The sequence below is a fragment of the Phocoena sinus genome, chromosome 6 (genome assembly GCF_008692025.1).
Source record: "Phocoena sinus isolate mPhoSin1 chromosome 6, mPhoSin1.pri, whole genome shotgun sequence".
Lineage (NCBI taxonomy): Eukaryota > Metazoa > Chordata > Mammalia > Artiodactyla > Phocoenidae > Phocoena > Phocoena sinus.
The window spans coordinates 28,270,530-28,291,000 of record NC_045768.1 but is presented as its reverse complement, the minus strand read 5'-3'; the positions used below and the strand labels follow the sequence as shown (position 1 = coordinate 28,291,000).

At 46.5% G+C, this 20,471-nt stretch overlaps 1 protein-coding gene across 3 annotated transcripts in view; it reads right to left on the bottom strand.

Annotated features, from left to right (window-relative positions):
* ABCA1 (ATP binding cassette subfamily A member 1) overlaps positions 1-20,471 on the bottom strand; it is a 138,251-nt gene that overhangs the window by 18,363 nt on the left and 99,417 nt on the right. For all 3 annotated transcript variants that reach the window (XM_032634674.1, XM_032634676.1, XM_032634675.1), the window contains exons 21-37: positions 20,041-20,183; positions 19,667-19,804; positions 18,608-18,828; positions 17,307-17,379; positions 16,155-16,357; positions 15,007-15,055; positions 14,701-14,814; positions 13,484-13,632; positions 11,684-11,808; positions 10,066-10,164; positions 7,383-7,572; positions 6,273-6,367; positions 5,014-5,046; positions 3,529-3,634; positions 2,516-2,590; positions 1,736-1,905; positions 312-489 (exon numbers count right to left, since the gene is read on the bottom strand). In XM_032634674.1, the coding sequence (XP_032490565.1) occupies positions 312-489; positions 1,736-1,905; positions 2,516-2,590; positions 3,529-3,634; positions 5,014-5,046; positions 6,273-6,367; positions 7,383-7,572; positions 10,066-10,164; positions 11,684-11,808; positions 13,484-13,632; positions 14,701-14,814; positions 15,007-15,055; positions 16,155-16,357; positions 17,307-17,379; positions 18,608-18,828; positions 19,667-19,804; positions 20,041-20,183 (2,161 nt within the window). The remainder of the gene's footprint in view (positions 1-311; positions 490-1,735; positions 1,906-2,515; positions 2,591-3,528; positions 3,635-5,013; positions 5,047-6,272; positions 6,368-7,382; positions 7,573-10,065; positions 10,165-11,683; positions 11,809-13,483; positions 13,633-14,700; positions 14,815-15,006; positions 15,056-16,154; positions 16,358-17,306; positions 17,380-18,607; positions 18,829-19,666; positions 19,805-20,040; positions 20,184-20,471) is intronic.

The window sequence follows — 20,471 nt, the reverse complement described above, 5'->3', positions numbered from 1 at the left end:
GAGGCACTGGCTTTGAGTTTTGACTAAGAGTCTTCCACCTCAGTTTCTTTGAAAAGTTGTCACTTAGGGAATGAGGTGGTGGTGGTATGAATTGCAGTCCATGTGGACAGATTTCCTCTGGTGTGAGATCAGCCCTGGGCTTAAGGCTGTGTTTGGTCACATGAAAGTGTACAACTGTGCCTGCCTTTTCCTCTTTTGTTCATCTTTGGACTAGCTAGAACATCTCCTGCTGATGGCCAGGAGCTCTTTCATCCATCCAATCCAGAGCCCTCATGGAGGTTTATATAGCAGCAGCAGACCGGCATTCTTACCATGTCCCAGACAAAATTGGAGAGCCAGTAGATGACAGGCTTCACTCCACTGATGAACTGCAGGTGCTTTGCTTTGCTGACCCGCTCCTGGATCAGGAACACGACAAAGCTGGCTGGGACGAAGGACATCGCAAAGATGACACAGATGGACACAAGGACGTCCACTGATGTGGTCATCCTGAAAAAGACAGACAGTGCAGCTGAGGACTCAATCAGGGACACATACACACACAAATATTTGAAGCATAGCCCAGGGAAAAAAAATCTCTTCACCACATATATTTTATTCAGGGTTAAAGATGATTATTTTCAAGAAAAAAAAAAAACAAAACTCGATAATTCAGATGCAAAACTGATTCTACTGAGGTCAAAAGGGTCTACTGCCAAAATGAAAGTATTAAAGGAAGTCTAAGAGTGGCCTAACGGCATTCACTTTGTTCCACTATTCTTGACCTTCTATGAGCAACAAGTTGTAAATTTTCACACATAAGGGAGTAGTGTAGCTTGAAAACTTAATAAAGGAGAAATATTAGTGTGCAACTATTCAAACAACAATTTCTGGCTGTAAATAAGTTTGACAAAAAAAGCTTGTGGCATATCAACCTAACACGTACAAAAATTCCATCAGATCCTTATTATAAGAATAGTCTTATAAGTCCATTAAATGGGGTATAATACCAACTATTTCTCTGCATAAATGTTATATAAGCTTGGTATAAAGATCGTAGTGACATATATTGATATTCTATATGAGTGAAGCAGAAGTCATAACTGTGCCACGCTCCACATACAGAAAAGGAACCTAACGTGTGTTGAATATCAACCATGTGTTGAAGGCCGGACTTGGCAATTTACATGAATTGCCTCACTTAATATCATACCTCTGGAAAGTTTAGAAACCAGATTCAAACCCAGATCTCTATGATTTCAAAGGCTATACACTCTGAACTAGATTATACTGGTTTTAACTTCACACTCACACACACGCACACACACACACACACACACACACACACACACACACACTTAAGGAATTAAACACAAGCCGACAAAAGCATGTTTCGCCAAGTTTAAAAATAGTGATTTCAAAACAAACGAAACTGATTTTTTTATTAAACACTGTGTTAAGGGTGAGTTAAAATATTTTAGGATTATATTAACAATTTAACTTACTTTATGTGAATTCACTAAATGTAACAATGGCTTTAATATCTCAGAGTCGTGTGTCTTCGGCAATTTAATCCCTGCCCAGCCAATTCACAAACTGATCGTTTTCTGTTCAGATCCTGGACCAACCCAAACACACCATAATGAACCTGTTTCCCCAGCTGTTACTCTACAACCAGTTTCGTACTTCCTTCCCCTGCTCCATGATTCCCCCAAACACCCTCTCCCTCTCCCGATTCAGACACAGTGATACTTACAGAGCCACTTCCGAGAGCTGCTGCTTGGTGAGGTTCAGGGGGTGATTGAAGGCAGTAATCCCATACTTGCTAGGGTTCTCTCCCTTCTGCAGGTTGGCCCGGAGAATAGCATTGTTGATGACATTCAAGAAAGAGCTGATGGCGTGCCAGCCCTTGTTGTTGAACCACACCTGAAATAAAACACACCAGGTGCAAGGTACTGCTCCCAAACCCTGCTCCCAGAGGTAGGTGCACACACACAAAACATGCATGTGCACTCCAGAAATTCCAGTCATACCACGAGACAAAACATGATCAAGAACACGGCGAAGAGGTAACAGCAGCCAGGGTGTGCTCAGCACTGACCGTGTGGCCAGGCACTGTGCTATCTTTAACTCATTTAACCCTCACCATAGCTTTGAGGTAGCCACGATTACTGCCTGCATTTTATAGATTAGGAAACTGAGGCTTAAATAGGTTAAGTAACTCTGTCAGGTTCATAATGGTTCCCCTGGTGTGAATGGTGGCAAAGCAAGTTCTCTTCATCATCATATTGTAAAATTAAGAGATATTTCTGTCATGAATCGATGTTATCATGAACTGAAAGTACTTCGGGGGAACATAGGGATTATTGTTGATCAAAAAGCTATTGGAGGGAATTCCCTGGTCCGGTGGTTAGGACTCGGTGCTATCACTGCCCTGGGGCCGGGGTCAATCCCTGGCTGGGTAACTAAGATCCCTCAAGCACCAATGAGCGGCCAAAAAAATACAAAAAAAAAGCTATTGGAACAAAGGCTTTACCTTGACGTTATTTTTCGTGTCCAGTCCTGTCATGAACCTTCCCAAGCTGCTGAGAAATCGATCTGCAGAACTGTCCTGTGAATGACAGAAAGCTGCCTCAGTGGGATGGTTCACAGGGGAGGGCAACAGGAAGTCTGGGGTCTGTGCACAACGGGACAACCTTGGGAAGGGCAACACTGCCACTGCGTTGTTCATTGAAATGAACCTTGAAGCCACTGAGTAACTGGCTCCTGAGAAACAAGGGACCAGATTTCTAAAGCAGCGCTGTTGCCATGAGCCACAGGTCTTAAAGGAACCAGAGGGAAACCCTGTGACTCAAAGTCCCAAGATGTAGATGCCTGGCTGAGGATTCTTCACCACACTCCCCTGACATCCTCCTAAGACCCAGAACTACACTCAATATGCAGATGTATCAGACATGGGGTCTGTGCCTCAAGGGCAGAGATTCAGATTCTAAGACAATCCCTGCCGTCTGTGACCCTAAAGGCCATATCACCTGACCCCCCCACCCCACCCCCGCCAATTCAAACTTAGAAATGGGGAACTTGAGATACAGATAAATGAAGTGAATGCTTATTAGGTGCTAAAGAAAATGATTCATTTCCTGTCTAACCAGAGATTGTTTCAGAAAAGTATGTTTGATGCCCAGTTTATTTATCCACTGGCTATGCTTAAGTTATTGAGCGATTTAAAATCTCTGCATTTGTTTTTGCTCTGCACTTTCAGGTAGTAAATAACATACTGAGTAGCTCAGTCTTGGCTGGCCCAAGATCACTAAATGGAAAGTTTAGAAACCAGATTCAAACCCAGATCTCTATAATTTCAAAGGCTATATACACTCTGAACTAGATTATACTGGTTTTAACTTCACACTCACACACACACACACACACACACACACACACACACACACACACACACAATAAGCTGCAAGGTGATCATCTACCTGCCAACTACTCCCATGTACTAGCAACTCATTTTCTCTCTGACATGTCTTGGGATGGATACTGTACCTTGGCCACCTTCAAGTGTTTCTTCATTTGCTTGATGGCATCATTAACTGCTTCACTCGGAGGAAGTGTGTGAGAATTACTGGCACCCAGGGAAAATCCACCGTACCTAAAAGAACAGCCTGATATTAAAACACAGGCGGTGTGGGGTCCAATAACATTCAGCAGCAGACGCCACTGAAGTATGTGATGCTTCGTTTAGATGAACTGCCTGTTCAAAGTAGGACCCAAGTAAGACTCAGAGAAAGTTCCACCTTGGCCTCCTCTAATGGACTCTGGTAATCTCTTAACTCTTCTGTCTCCTGCCCAAGCGGGAGGGACCTGGGTCTGATTATACATAGCGTGAGACATCTGAGATGCTGAGGAAAGAATGCTCATTCATCTCACAGATGCTCCTCCTACCCTGGTGGCTCAGGCCTGAACTTGGGTCTCCAGGCAAGCAGATGGGAAGTCAGGATGAGCAGTGAAGACACTGACCAGAGAGGCCTGAAAGGGTTTAGAGACAGGCCATGGCTCTTCCATAGCAGGACCACAAAAGGTCCTGATTCCGCCCTGCTCAGTTACTCAGTAAGTCCTGGCTCTTGGAGAAAAGGCAAAGAAGGAAGATGAGAGGCAGGGACAAAGCCAAGTTTTGAGGCAGCCATGTAAGGTGTCTCATTTCTCATGAGAACTGATGGACTTCAAGGATCCTTCCTTCTTTTCTTCCCCAGTCCCATCTGCTCCTCCAAAACTTAGAGGGATATGGGCAGGGGTGGAGGTGGAGGTGGAGGGTGGGTCGGAGACAGCCTGACTGCAGCAGAGGAGAGAATGATTCTTGCTATCCTGATGGGACTCTGGTTTTATTTTCTAATAGAAACATTGTTATTTAAAAAAAAACTCAGAAGGGGCTTCCCTGGTGGTGCAGCGGTTGAGAGTCCGCCCGCCGATGCAGGGGACGCGGGTTCGTGCCCCCGTCCGGGAAGATCCCACATGCCGCGGAGCGGCTAAGCCCGTGAGCCTGCGCGTCTGGAGCCCGTGCTCCGCAACGGGAGTGGCCACAACAGTGAGAGGCCCGCGTACCGCAAAAAAAAAACTCAGAGGCATAAATGAGTTGAAATACAATGAATATAGACGGTTTTGATGCCTCTTATTTCATCTAAGACCTCCTTGGTTCTTCCAATGACCTGAAAAATTGTCCTTGAGTCACTAGGACGCCTAGGAATTTGATTTGGTAAGTTTAACTAGCATAGGTTTTCCCTCAAAACACTGTGCTTCCTGTCCAGTCCCTAGAGACCCACAAGGAACTTCTAAAATCTCCTCAAGGACATCAGTGTGCCAAATATTCCAAAGGCCTCTGAAGTGGCAGCTGGGCACTGAGCAGAAATGCTAACGGAAAAACAATCCCTAAACTAATATCTTCCCGGGATCCAAGAAAACTGCATCAAATTCATCCTCCTGAACTTTAGGAGTCAAGGAAAATGAAAAGAAGGCAGAGCGAGGTCAACTTACCTAAACTCATTCACCCAAATCTTGTTCTTTAAGCTGCAGAAGGCCAAAGACAAAGAAACCAGAAGTCAGTCCAAAGAAACATATTCCTGATGATGCGAAAGGAGTAAATATCTACTGGAGGATACAACAAAGGGACAGAAATAACCCTGCGGTCGGGCTGCTGCTGTAGGGTCTTGCCAATGGAAAGAAGTCCTAATCAGCATCGTTTCTTCTCCCCGTATTAAAACCTTATGATTTATATGAAGGTCATGCCTTATATTTAAAACAACTTAAAAACCAACAGAGGTGATCAAACTAGAAACTTTTTAAAATTCAAAATAATAGGTCAATTATGGATGACAGATGGAGAGGTTAGGCCTCTTTCTTGAAAACTCACAGTAACTGTCATTCAAGAATACCCTTGTCATTAAAAGTCACTAGAACTCCTAACTTAGGGGCCCAACTAACCAAGCTGATAGGAAGGAAGCTAGAACAAACATTTTCTGAGCATCAGCTAAATACAGCAGTCCCCCTCTATCTGGAGGGGGTACAGTCCAAGACCCCCAGCGGATGCCTGAAACCATGGATAATACCAACCCCTACATATACTATGTTTTTTCCTATGTCTCCTGTTAATTTCTCGGAAGGTCAATAGGGCCACTATTATGTAAAATAAGGGTTACATGAACACAAGTACTGTAATACAGTGACAGTCAATCTGATAACCAAGAGGGCGTGTGCAGGTAGCATTTGTGGCACGGATATGTCGGACAAAGGGGCGATTCCCATCCCAGGCCCCAGGAAGCTATATGGCTCTTGCAAGGCTCCACAGCCAAGACAGGCCGTTAAGTTGGGCCAGGGCTCTCCTTATAATGCCGTGTATTATCCTTCATTCCATCCATGAGAGGTACTTCACATGTATCGTTTCATTGAATCCTCATGACAAACTAATAAGAGCAACATTATTATCACATTTTATACAACCTAAGGCTTTAATAGGATAACTGGCTGCCCGTGGTCAAAAGTGCTAATAAGCAGCAGTTAGAATTTGAATCCAGATTTATTTTCATCCTGGAACCATGCAACCTCAGTCTTGAAGCTGAATGTTCATAATACTTCCCATCATCTTTTCTAGTTTGAAAGAACATCCTAAACTTCCAAAAGACAACATCAGGTCAAAATGGGATGTTCCCCCCACTACTCAATCTACTATTTTTTTTGGCTTTTACTTCCTCTGATCAGTAATGATTAAGCAGGCGCCAAGTTTAGTAAATAATGACCTTTTGGCTATGATCTGCACATATGTCTTCACCAGATAATCCGAAATGTTTCTTCCCGTCAGGTTCTGAAGGATGTCCGCAGTGTTCTGTTTTCTCTGTTATCACAGAAAAACCAAGTGCATGTGTCTTTATGGACCAGAATTGGAATAGAAAACAAATCAAGGACAACAATGACACATGTCCCTCAAACATGTACCACAGTGTGACCAGACTCTGCCCACAGGGCCCAGGCTCTGCCATCAGCCAGCCACCAAGGTCTGGTCCACTCTGCTCTCAGCAGGGCCATTATGGCAAGCCAAGGAGAGCCCCAGCAAATTATTCTGAACAACTATGAAGTATCAGAATAAACCGTGAAGTATCATTCTTTATGGTTACAAAAGGTTTTCAGGGAGCAGTACCGTTGACTATGCCTAGCGAATTCTTTTGTTCATTGGAGTTATACTGATGAAGAGAAGAGCTCTTATGTTAAAGAAACGCAATCAGGAAGGACTGCTGTAAGTTTTCAACACCATCTGAAATTCCTTCTCCTCACCCTGCAACCTGGATGCTGATAAGCCAGCAGAGAGACATCAAAAGCAAGCCTCTTCCTGAACTCATTCTCAGAAAAAATGGCTCAGAACTGTTTCCCACACTCAGAGTTTCAGAGGATGTCAGAGTTGTAAGACCCACAGAAGTTTTATGGGCGAGCCTCCCTAATTCAGCGGTGAGGAAACAGGCCCAGGGACTCAGCGTGACCTGTCCAAGGTCACCAGCTCATCTGTGGCAGAGGCAGAGATGAAGCTGGGCTTGTCACAGCCTGTCCCGTGACACCACCACTGGGGGAGAGTCCACAGTGTGCCTTCCACAGCTCACTGATCCAGAGTGTTGTATTCTGGTTGGACCTCGAACCAGTAAGGAAACTGGCTGACTTCAAAAGAGAGAAGCAGGCTAAGCTCCCTCAGATACAGGAACAATGTGCTCCAAGGCCCCTCCTCTCAAAACTCACATGCTTTTCCCTATGACAAGAATCAAGACTGAAAGAGACCCTCCTGACACGGCAGGTCACCGATTCCTTCTCCCCAAGCCCACCCTGCACCCCACCTGAACGGTCACACCCTGAAAGTGACTCACTTGTGGAGGAGGCAGCCCCCCAGCCCCCAGGGGACACACGGGCAGCATCTTCTTGATTCTGTCGCTGCTACACTGGCAGGCAGGGGAGGGGTTCTCCATCGTCCAGTTCCCGTTTCGGAAGAGCTCCGTGATGGTCTGGGGGACGGGGCTGGTGGTCCATTCCTCCTCCCCCACCGAGCAGGGCATGTCTCTGCAAAGGGACGTCAAAGGTAGGATCACCCAAGAGGGCCTGGCCTCTCCTGTTGCCTCAGAGCACAGGACCAATCAATGACAACTGCAAACATGCATGTATCCCCTCACCTTTTGGTTATTTGATGCCCCCCTCCCTGCTGCCATAGGATTGTAAGCTGCAGACTCATTTACAGTGTAGGATGATGGAACACAAAGAGGGCCTAAATGCTCATATACTGAACTCAAGTCAATCCAATCACCAGCATTCAATCACTCACCCATGTGTTCACTCAACAGACATTCACTGAGCATCTCTTATGTGCCAGACACTGTCCTGCCTATTTGAGAATTTGGGGTGAGAAGACAAAGACAAATACAACCTTCCTGGAGGTTGTATTCCCAGGAAAGAGTTCGAGAACAAACAATTAAACCATATGATCTTAGATAGCCAGAAGTGAAGCAAAATAGAGGCAGAGTAACTGGTGAGAAAGGACCATGTGAAGAGGTCATATACTTCAGCCAAAACCTAAATGTTGGGAGCGAACAAGCTAGGCAGGGATTCAGGGGAAAAATATTACAAGCAGAAGCAACAGAGCACAGGCGAAAAGGTCCTGAGTGTTCTACGTTTAAGGAACAACAGGAAGGCAGTGGGGCTGGAATGTGATGACCTGCGAGGGAGAGTGATGGGAGCTGAGGAGGAGAGGGAGGCGGAGCCACAGGACACAGACCTGCAAGGAGTCTGCATTTTATGCTCAACGTGCTGAAACCTGGTGGAGAGTGTCAGGACGCACTTTATGTTTCAAAACGAGTAGAGAACTGGGAGGGGCACAGTTCGTAGGGGTCAGAGTTGTTGGTACATGAAGAGCTAGGCTGTTTGCAAGCATCCCAGGTAACTAAAGACAGGCCTTTACGTCTGACTTGAGCTCTGAATTACTGTGATACCATCAGTAAGTCACTTGCCTATTTTCTCCACTAGTGAAACAAAAGTATGAAATGACTTGTCTCAATAAGTCACATTTCAACAAGGCATTTCTAACATCCCTTCCATTTCAACAAGGCATTTCTAACATCCCTTCCGTTTCAAAACTCTACAGTTTGAAGCAGAGCCACAGTCTTTAGATGATTCTTCTATCAAATGAACAGTTTTGTGGATTGCCCTCTAGTTCTCTCTTTAAAGCACCTGGACTAAATGGAAAAGTCAGACTAAGATGGTGCCGTCCTGAAGCTCACGCTCTAAAACCTTCACAAGATCACTGGCTGAGATCAGTTCCACTACTTTCTGAAAAACCTAGAAGTCTCCCCTTACATCAGACGGACCCCAGTACACGTCAGTGGGTGCTCTGCCCCCAGGCTGCGAGCCTGTGAGGTCAGGCCTGCACCTCTCAATGCAGGCCTGGCTCCTACAGATCCTTCCTTGGCTGGCGTCCATCTATGAGTCCACACTGTTGAGCTGGCATATGATGAGTCCACCTACCTGTGTTATTACCGCATCTCACTCTCCTCTCTTGCCTACAGAGAACTTCCAAGTGGAATCTCATCAAGAGTCCTGTGAAATCTCTGACCGTCTCCACCTTGGTCACCTTGTTTTTTAGGAACTGATACTGTCAGGATTGATCACTTAGCAAGTATTAAGTACTAACAAATGTTCAGTAAGTACTCAATTGATAAGAGCTGACAAGTACATAATGGCTATCCATTTAGCAATCTGTTCTGAAACCTTGCACACACAGGTGGTGTGCTCACTGGTCTGTCTCCTGCAGGCTCACTATCTTCCCTTCAAAACCTGGAATTCAAGTTAGGCCTTCTCCAATCTTTCCACACCTTCCCACACTCTCCATAATTCCTCAGTCTGTGGTTAACAACCTACCTGAGCCTGGAAACTTGAACCTGCCTCTACCATCCCTGGGTTCTCTCAGAAGCACCTCACCTCTCTTCACTGTCTTTACTCACAAAGATCTCTGGCCATGCCTTCCTCCCATATACACTTAGAGTCGTATGGGTATTTCACTGAATTTATTTATACACTGCCTACTTTTTTTTAAAGGACTTTGAAGGAGAATATGATAAAAATACACAACTCTGAAAGAAGAAAATGTCCATTTTTATAAAAACGATGCCATCTTTTCAGGCTTTTAGAGTGAAGAAGCTGATAAACAAAACTGCAAATTATACATAATGGGAGCCTGTCTCTGCACTTAGGTATAGGAGCTGGAGAAAAGGGATCAGTATAAAGTACTATTTAAATTAAATACTCATTTCTAAAGCAGTAAACAAATGTCTATAGTCATTTGCCTGGCAAGATGCTAGAAGACTCTCCTAGCTTGTTATGTTTGTTCCTAGGTGGTCTCATTAAATCTCTATATTAACTTTTTTAAAATAAAAAATGTTTCAAAGGGCAGATGATGGTAGTCACCATGTGGCATACAAATGATAAAAGCAGTGTAGAGATCAAAGCAGGTGACAATCACAAGAAGCCAGCCGTGGTGGGGCTCGCAGCTCAAGTGGCACTCACGGGATTGGGTTTCCTTCCATACATCGGGTCCCGAAGCCAGGCTCTCCGGTAAGAGCGCTCAGGAGTTCCTGCGTGCTCACATCCTCAGGGGCATCATTACTGTAGGTACACGAGAGGCGGCCAGCTCAGCATTCATTAAAACCGTGAATCGGGAGGAGGAATGCAATTGTTTTTTAATTAAACACTGTATTAAGTACTTCCTGTGTGCCAAACTCTTGAAACAGAAATGAATAAAACACAGAACCCACCCACAAGGAACTCAGCCTCTGGCCATATATTTGGTATCAAGGTAACATACAGCACACCAAAGTGGAGCTTGTGTAAGTAAGTTATATGTATAGAGATGTGCACACGCATGTGTACACACCCACCCACATATATACACACATTTACGTATATATTTTAATGTGAAGTACATGAATTCATTAAAGATCAGTATTTCAAAAGTATTTTCACAATTATCCATTAGGCATAGACCACAGGGATTTTCTAGGAAAGGGCAGGCTGATTTTATGGGCTGAATGTTAGCACGGACAACTGGAAAACACAAACAATGATGAGTACAGGTTACAAACACAAAACAAGCCCATGTGTTCCACAGCCCCGGGCAATACAAGGTCAGCAGCTTGGAAAGGAAAGAAGAAAGTAAACCTTCACTAAATAGGAAGGAAGCATGGGATTAGACAAAAAGAGACTGAGTCACATGTTATATTATATATATATATATATATATATATATTTTTTTTTTTTTTTTTTTTTTTTTTCTTCTTTAAAGCTTCCCTTTGACATCACTGACACACTTCCCCAATCAAAAGATCTACAGGGCTTCCCTGGTGGCGCAGTGGTTGAGAGTCAGCCTGCCGATGCAGGGGACACGGGTTCGTGCCCCGGTCCGGGAGGATCCCACGTGCCGCGGAGCGGCTGGGCCCGTGAGCCATGGCTGCTGAGCCTGCGCGTCCGGAGCCTGTGCTCCGCAACGGGAGAGGCCACAGCAGTGAGAGGCCTGTGTACAGCAAAAAAAAAAAAAAAAAAGATCTACAAATACTATGGGACTGAGGAAAACTCCTGTATAACGTGATGCAGAAATTCCTTTGTCCTTTTGTTTGAAGCGTTGGATTGTTACAGAGTAGCTGGCATTTTGGTCTAAAAAACAAACACTAGCTAGCTATTATCTATAAGCTAAAAGACTAAATAATAAATACACGAATTGAATCATGCAGAAAACAAGAACCCGGAGGTGCGATGCTCTGAGTGTATGGAAGCCATGTGTTCAACTACAGAATAAAGACATAGCTATGAAAATCCAAATATATTATAGCTCAATCATAGATTTTTTTGCAAGGGGAGATTACTTACATAAAACACATATGTTCCTCACAACAGCATATAAAGAGGAATGGAGTTTAAATGCGGTAACAGGACTGGCCTGTTAGTTCAGGTTTTGTTTACCTCTGTCTGTTGCATCTAACATGAGTTTGTGTGAGGGCTCTAGCCACAGCTGATAAATCCATGCCCCTGTGTAACTCTTGAGTCCCCCTCCCCTTGGCCCTCAGCACAGTAAACACCCTGGTCGGCCTGAGGTCTCCTCCCACCTTGGGCGCAGAAGGCAAACGCATACCTGACAAATGTGTACTGTTCGTTGTACATCCAGGGCTGAAGTTCCAGGCTGGGGTACTTGCCAAAGGGTGGCACGATCAAGCTGAACACCAGGGCGATGCAGACAAACACAGCCGGCAGGACAATCTACAACCAGGGGGTAGGAGGGAAGAGAAATCGCAGGAGAAGGACAAGGGTTAGAAAGAAGGCCACAGGGCAAGGCCCCGTGAGTCCAGCCAGCCTCTCCGACCAGCCATCACTTGAGTGTGCACAGGGCGCAGCTCCACCAAGGCATTCTTGGCAGGTTGGAAGAAATGGAGACTGAAATCTAAACCTCTTCCCTCCGGGGCATTTCTGGAAGCTGGCAACACAAGGCCAGAGGCTGTGGCCCCCTGACAGGGGCACCAAGCTGAGAACTTCACAGAGTAAACAGTGGTCACATGTCAGAGTGACTTAGAACACCAGGTCCCTCTCCTCCCTGAAAACCTGAGAAAGACCACACTGGCCATGAGCTCAGCTCAGACAAAAGCTGAGAGCTAAAGCCTGGACCAGAAGCCAGAAGACCTGCAGTTTTGTTCTCTCTCTACTATAAGCGTATCCATGTAAAGTCACATCCTCTATGGCCTCAGTCTTCTCATTCGTAATCTGCAGACAGACTAGGTGATCCATTCAGATCCCATACTTTGATAAAACCACTCTACAGCACTGTCTCCATGGAAAGGGAACAGCAGCTATTTCTTCCCCCGATGTCCTCAAAAAGCATGATTAATCTAAATCCTTACTAAACCACTTTAAACTTTACACCTGTACCTTCTCTGAAAACAATGACTTGTACATACTTTATAAGCAAACTCTAAGCTCCTTCCATTTATTCCTGAGAAATTTATCCGTTAAAAAAAAAAAAAGATCCAAATGATGCCCCTGGTTCTAATGTTCTCGTATTTCAATGCAGAAAATTAATCACTAGGTGATTAATTCCATGGGAAAAAACTGTATGAGCATTATCTCATTTAATTAGCATTACAACCCTAAGTAGTAATATCATTATCACCAATCAACAAACAAGGTAACTGGGGCTCAGGGAGACTAAGTAACTTGCCCAAGGCCAAAGAGACAATAAGTAGCAGAACCAGAATTCAAACCTAAGTCTATGCGCTCCAAACTCATATTCTGTGCGTTACTCACATAGTCTGTAGAGAAGAATCTCTGTAACTTCTTTATACTTCTTGATTTTATAGAGTAGAATAATTTCATCCCTCCTAACCCAGCAAGTTAGCGTGCAAACACTGACATGCAGGCAAGAGTGTAATGAGTCTTCTCTGTTTATCTTTTTTTTTTTGTCTGACCTCTGGTTATCTTTTCTATCAGTTTTCAGATAAACATCAACTTAGAGAAAAATAAAGTTTCCAATAAGTTCATATGTTGAGTGCATCTGGGCATATCATCTCTGAAGTTATGAAAGTTTAATTTGCCCAGCCAGTTTTTCCAAACTTTGTCCTTGTTATACTCTCCTTTACGATAAAACTAACACACGGTAATTACTAATGTGAGGTCCATTCTAATCACTTACTCATTTTAATCTTCATAACAATTATGTCATAGATACTATTATTATCCCCATTTTACAGATAAGGACACTGAGGCTCAGAAAAGTAACCTGCAACAGATACATGAGTGCAAGAAGCAGAACTGGGATTGAAATACAGATCATCTGGCTCCAGTGTCCATCTTATAACAATGATGCTACCCTGTCTTCACTGGTCAGGGAGCCTGCAGCCCATCAAGGAAGGCTGAATCCTTGGCCTGGAACAGCACTTCTCACCTGAGCAAAGAATCCCTTCCGACTCCGTTTGGCAATCAGCAGCCTCTTCCACAAAAGGGCCCCAAACTGCTGCTGTGTGAGTTTCCAGCCCTTCACCTGGTAGGAGCCTTTGCCGTCCATCCCGCTGAGCAGGTCTGTTTCCCTGGATTCTGCAGAAAGCCAAAACTGAAGGTCACCTATTATATCAGGCATTTTTGACATCCCCACGCTCCTCCCTCCAGCATCTTCAGCAACCACCTTGGAGGCTTGCGTTTGAAGGTAAAAGTAAAGGAGTAAAGGGTCTTGGTGACAAATTCACATCCAAGGAAAAGGGATGACCCCAAACGTATGACAGCAGCAGTCCCTGGGTTCTTATCTGATGAGCACAGAAAAATGAAGGTGCTTTGAGACACCTGAAGAGAGATGTTCACACATAATGGTGCTACATCAAGCCATTCAGATGAATCAAGTCATCCTCAATTTCTTACAGAATATTCTACAAAACAGGCCATGTAAGTAGGCTGACATACTTGAGGACACACAATAGCAATCTGTCTCCCGTTTATTATATTTTTGGTAAAAGGTGGACACATTCCAGTGATCTAAGCGCTAACGATGTATGAAGTTAGGGAGAACATGAGAGTCACACACTCACGTGGCACAGGCATGGGAGAGTCAGGAAGGTTTCTGTTCCGAAAAATTTTTATAGAAATCCTTGTCTTAAACAAACCATTTCTAACTGCGATGGCTTGACCTCTTACAAATAGTTGCTTCATTTCCTGCCTCCCGCTTCTCCATCCCAGTCAAATACGCAGGGACACACTCATCCAAAACAGCTAAGTCTAAGGGTCCACTTAACTCTAAAAGCAAATGCACCTCGCTCTTTCAAAATCTTCCGTCCTTTCAGAGAACATTTATTCAACAATTAAACACCTAATGAACGCGAGAAAAGATAAGAAATGGATTCAGAGGATTGAGGGGCCATCTTTTGATGTGTGTGTATCTCGAAAGAGCGGTCTCAGTGCAGTGAAGGAAGTAGTGAGGACAGGCTCTTTCAGGTTTGACTGTATACACAACCCTGAAAAGGGGAAAGTGGCTTTTCTCATTCTCTCTCTTCCCTTTGGACCCTGCAGGCATCTGTCATCCTGGTTCAAGGACCTCGAAAGATAACACCGGAGAAGAACATAAGAGAGAAATTCACTTTCTAGCAACGGAATGAAGATCTTGCCCAAACGGACCTGGATCTATGTCGGAATCATTTGGATCAACAGCATCATCCTCAGTAAATGGGCGAAGACAGCTCTGCTTGTCCCCGAAGACCCGTCTGTTCCGTCTTGCCGGTAGGGTGCCATCTGAAGGCAGAAGGAAGGAACCCCATGTTTCACTTTATTTGTAGCAAAACAAACTCTGAATCTGTAACAAATCTATACACTCAAAGTAAGAATGTCATAAAACAATTTGAAGGGAAAGGCACAAGCCTAGTGAGCTAAGACAGCCTACAGGGGGCACAGCCCAGAGAATGTGCAGCCCCCCTGGAGCGTTACCTGAGGTCTCAGCATCCACCCCACTCTCTTCAGCCACTTTGAGAAATATCTGAAAAATAAGAGTGAGTGAGAGTGTCATAAGCACCACATTGTGAGAGCAACTGCCATGATTATTACATGACTGAATGGTATGCTAGCCCCTAAAGACAAAACGTAGAAGACTCATTTATTGATAACACTTTGTCAGAGTCACTTGGGAGAGAAGCCGTTTTTACCAGAGAACATTTCCCCAATGGTGAGAGCTGTCAATCCAGACAATCATTTTCAAATTAAAGCTATGACATGAGGACACTGCGGAAGGAGGAATTTGTTCTGAACCTACAGGGAATGAGCCAAGTGGCTTCTTCCAAGTCTATGGCCCCAAATCTTTGAGTAGGCTAGCACCGTGATAGGTTATCCGAGACAGGATATCAAGAGGGGAGGGGTTCCCATCACTAGAAATGTTATGGCAGGGATTCCAACATCAGAAAACAATCTGAACTAGATCAATGATTCCCAAACTCCGATCTGCCCAGACGCTGCCCAGGAAGCATGCAATAAAAGCACAGACATTAAGGCCTTACCTCCAGAAATTCTGATTCAAAGACCCTGGAGCTGAGCCTTGGAATTTTTATTGTCAATAATATTCTCATATGATTCTGCTGCCCAGTCAAACCTGGAGACTACTGGGCCAGACAATCTTATACCCCTTCCAGCCCTTGAGGTCTCTCTAAAGAGAGGCACTGCTTACACAGTAATAGAGTATGAGCTTTGAAGCCCAAAACCCCTGATTCTGAATCCTTGCTTGGCGTCCCTGAATGTCAACTTTCTCATCTTGTTATGAGGATTAAATGAAGTTACAATGATTGAAAAAAACAAAACACATCAAGGTTAGCACATGGCACAAGTAGATTTTCCATAAATGTTGGCCATTTCCGATGCATGGTCATGACACAGTCATACCAGGGAGCAATCCTAATACTTCTTTCCTGTATCTCCCACTACAACCTTAAAGGGTTAACTGGAACCAACACAACCCAGATGCCAACGACCTAAGCACTCAATGCCTAGGTCCATGGTGATCCTATTCCCAGTGGGCACGCAGGCTGCCTGTCTGGCGCCAGGATCGTTGGCCCTGCTTTATTCTGACAGCCAGCCACTGAACTTACTTCTTCCAGGGTAGTCTCTGAGATTCCATAACTGGAGATGCCCAGGTCTGAGAGCCGGTCATCAATCTCATGGAAGAGTTCCACAAAGGCTCCCTCTTTGGCGGCTTCATAGGGCAGCACGTAGGTCAGCTCATGGCCAATGTCTTCCACCAGCCGGGCCTCGGCCACATGCTTCCTGATGAGGTTGGAGATCGCGGAGACATCTGTAGGGACCAAAGAACAGACGTGGCTCAGCCAACTCCGAGGCCCCCATTAGGGGCCGGCCGCTCTCCACCTTCTCCCTTGCTTACTCCTTAGGAGCCCGCTTGCCCACACAGCACACATGGTCCAGACACTGAAGTCATTCCACGTGTTCATCTCTGGCCTGAGAGTTCCTGGGGGTGGGGGCTGGGTCTTATTCACCTTTGTATCACCAAAGCCAGGCACAGTGTAGGTCCTCAGTGCATGGTGGGTGGCTGGCTGGCTGGCCGGCCTTCTGAGGTGGAAAGCCTGGTGGCTATTGCCTAAGTGCTAGGATTCTTCAATGGAAACCTTGACTAAAGGAACTGTAAAAGAGTCTTCACCTTTCTCTAACCTTTTAAAGGAGGCTCCTTCTATGTCCCTCAATAGAGCGTTAATCAAACAGGGCATGGAAGGAGAGCCAGAGCGTTCCTGAGAGCAGCCAGCTGTTAGGATGGGGAAGACATGGCCAGGGTAAAGGCTTCTGTTCCATATGTGTTATTGGTGACACTGGCCTCCTATACACACCTCCTGAGGGAAATCCAGCGGGCTGCTCCTCTCCTGGGCACTCACCCTCCCTAGGCACTGAACCCCAATCCCTCCACTATCAGCTTGGCTACTCAGCTCCACATCCCTGGTCTCCAGTGTCCAGTGTGCAGCCAGACCCACTCCCCTAAGGGATCCCCCACGCCCAATCATCTCAGCGCTCTGGGACACTGCCCTGCCAGCTCCCAGACCAAGCCCCAGGCTCCCCGGCAAGCGTTAGGCCGATCCGCACCAAGCTGCACCCTCTCCCGCAGCCGCCCAGCCCCAGCCCAGCAGCAAACCTTGAGTCAGCGCCACCAGCCTCTGCACCTCTCCTCCTCTGCCTCCACTCTGCCCAGCTGGGGGAAGCTCAGGCACCACCTGAATAAGAAACCCCAGAGTCCTTACCGATGGTCAGCGTGTCACTTTCATGGTCACTGCCCAGGCCAGCATCAGAACTGCTCTGAGAAACACTGTCCTCCTGATGGCAAAGAAGGAGGTAAGAATGGGTCAGGGACCGAGCAAGGTGCAGCCCCACCACCTTCACCTGGGGGCTTCCGAGAAGCTCTATCGTGTGAGAAACGGAGCAAAGGGCTTCTCCTGGGAGGCATGCAACTGGGCTGCCTTGGCTTCTGAGGCCACTGTCTGATCTGACACATGGGCTGTGTGCACAGGAAGCAGCGCTCTCAAAAGAACTGTGGCCTGCCAGTGAGTGCCGTAACCAGGCCCTCATCGACCGTCTTGGGCGTGGGATTTACCTGCCTGGTTATCTAGCTCAGTGCTTCTCAAGCTTTAATTTGTGTTTCCTCACCAGAGGACCTTGTTAAAATGCAGATTCTAATTTAGTAAGTCTGAGTTGGGCCCAAGTTTCCGCATTTCTAATGAGCTCCCAAGTGATCCTGATGCTGCTTGTCTCAGACTGCACTTTGACTCACAAGACATTAGTTAAAAGATAAATAAGTGGACGGGAGGTCAAGGTTGGGATGTAAGTGTTTTGGGTGCCAGTGTTTGCACACACAAATAAATCTCAGGCAGGTACTGCAGTACAGGGGAAAATATACCTGGTTATTGGGCTCTGGTCCCACCTCTGTTATTCACTTGCTGGGTGACCTTGAATAAACTAAATCCCTACAAGCCTCACTTCTCTCATCTGGGATAATAATTGCAATACCTTCTTCCCAGGGTTGCTCTGTACTTTGAGATGACAGATTAAAAAAAAAAAAAGTTTGCAAATGATAACAATGCTGCAACTATTATCATCATTTTCCTTTATGGCCAGAGTCTGCCAGACTGAGCGTCTGGCGTGAAATCGGTGCTCAATATATATTTGCCGTTTTGTAGTTTAAAAGTTAAGGTCAGTAAGATTTAAAGGTAATGAGCAGGCACAGCAGGGCATTCTTCAGCTAAGGCTCTTAACTCTTGGTAAGTCTTTCTTCTTCAACAAAATTAAGTCCTCTAAGGGCCTTCTCCATCACTCATTGTGTCTCCATAGGAAAAAGGAAATGGGATTCAACAGAGCTAGCACGATGGGAACAGAAGTCTCCAGAGATTTCCATGCAGGAGGTACGACATGACTCCAAAGGGACACAGAGCAGGGAGATGGTGGTGTCAAGGTGGCAGAATGGGGCAGATGTGGACAAGCCACTCACAGCCAATGAGTCCCGACTCCCCGGACCCGGCACCAGCCCAGCACTGAGGCTGCAACTCACCTTTTTCAGGTACGACACAGTGCTACTGCTATTTCTGCACGAGCTGAGGGAGGACTCCACATCCTTCTTGACCAGGGTCAGGTAGTAACCTGTCCCCAGCTGGTTCTTCAGGAACAGGGAGGAGCCCACGCAGCACAGCTTCCCATGGGAAATGATGGCAATCCTGTCCCCCAGGATGTCCGCTTCATCCATGTGGTGTGTGGAGAGAATAATGGTGCGGCCTGCCGGGAACAAACACAAGGACGAGGCACAGGTGAGGCCTGCTGTCCTCACTCATCGCAGTGGCCAGAACTACAGAAATACGAGCAGGGGAAAGCCTGGGAGAAAGACCCCGAGACCTGTGTGCTCATGACTGCCAGGATGGCAGTGCTCTGAGGACGGCTGCTGCACCCTCACAGAATGAAGGACGGGAATGTTTATTTGGGAACTTGCTACATGCCAGCAGTGTGCTACGTGGTCTAGGTGCATTCTCATTTAACTTAATCCTCTGTAAGGTGGGCACTCCCACCATTATAGATAAAGAAGCTTAGGCAAGTTAAATGACTTTTCCAAGGTCTCGGGCCAGCTTAAGCTGACTCCAAAGCCGTGCCCCTCATACTGTACCACCTTGTGTACCTTCTACCCCTCTAAGCTGACTGCACCTCTCCCATCCATTCATCCACTCTGTCAGCACACAAGTTTAGTGCCCCACGTGGGGACAGAGATGAAGGACAACACAGCCTCGGCTCTTGGGAACCTCAGTCTATAGGAGACCATAATTATACTGTACATGTGAAAGTTCTAGGCTGGAGGGAGCCCTGGGGGCCCACAGAGGATGCCCTTTATCCCCATTTCTCTTCTCCTTGCAGGCCCCTAGGGAATGAAGTGTAAACTTGAAGGGTCTTGGAAACCAGGCCTCCCACTTGCACACCAGGGCTGAGCTCAGAGCTCAGCTCCACATTTTCCTTGAAAGCAATTCTGTTGCTCTAGCAGGAACAGCCATGAGATACTCTTCCAGAGGCCCGCCCCCCCTCCCTCCGCCTCCCAGCCCAGAAGGCAGAGTAAATACACATCAGTTACCGTGTCGATATTTCAGCAGCAGTTCCCATATTCCCCTGCGGGAGTAAGGGTCCACGCCGGCTGTGGGCTCATCCAGAATGACAACCTTGGATCCCCCAACAAAGGCCAAGGCCACAGACAGCTTTCGCTGCATTCCACCTATGGGACAGAGGAGACAGGATCCAGGGCCAGCCCCAGTGAGTGACAGCAGAGGTGGCGAAAGAGGGATGGAGGTGCCCACCTGGGGACAAGCCCAGAACACGTTTCTGACCGACCCACCCTCCCACTCCCCGGGGAAGCCGGGGACACGACGGCAGCTGTATTTCCTGCGTGTGTGTAGTCGGGGGCGGGGGGGGGGGGGTGTGCTGGATGAGGAAGGCAGCTCTGGGCCTCACCTGACAGCTGACTTGTTTTGCTTTTCAGTTTGCTTGGCGGCAAACCAACATCCAGGGCCATCTGCTCCATCTCTGCTTTCACGTGCTTCTCCGAGAGCCCTTTCAGGCGGGCGTAAAACCAGATGTGCTCTTCAACAGTCAGCCTGGGGACAGAGGGGCAGGTCGGCTCCGGGCCCCCAGGACGCACAGGACACAGTGCCTCCTCCCCCAGAACACGACAGGCACATTTTTCTTTCCTCACTTTTTTTTTTTTAACTTTATCAATTTCTGAAAAATAATCTCCAGGAAGGATTCAAGGTAGAACAGCAGTGAGCAGTCACATGAGCTACTTGAGAAGCCAAAGCAGCAGGGTGACAGGTCACGTCCACCCGATTCCCCGCTGGCCTGGCCCCCGCGCATCCGGCAGTGGCAGGTCCTCAAAGGGCCCTCCC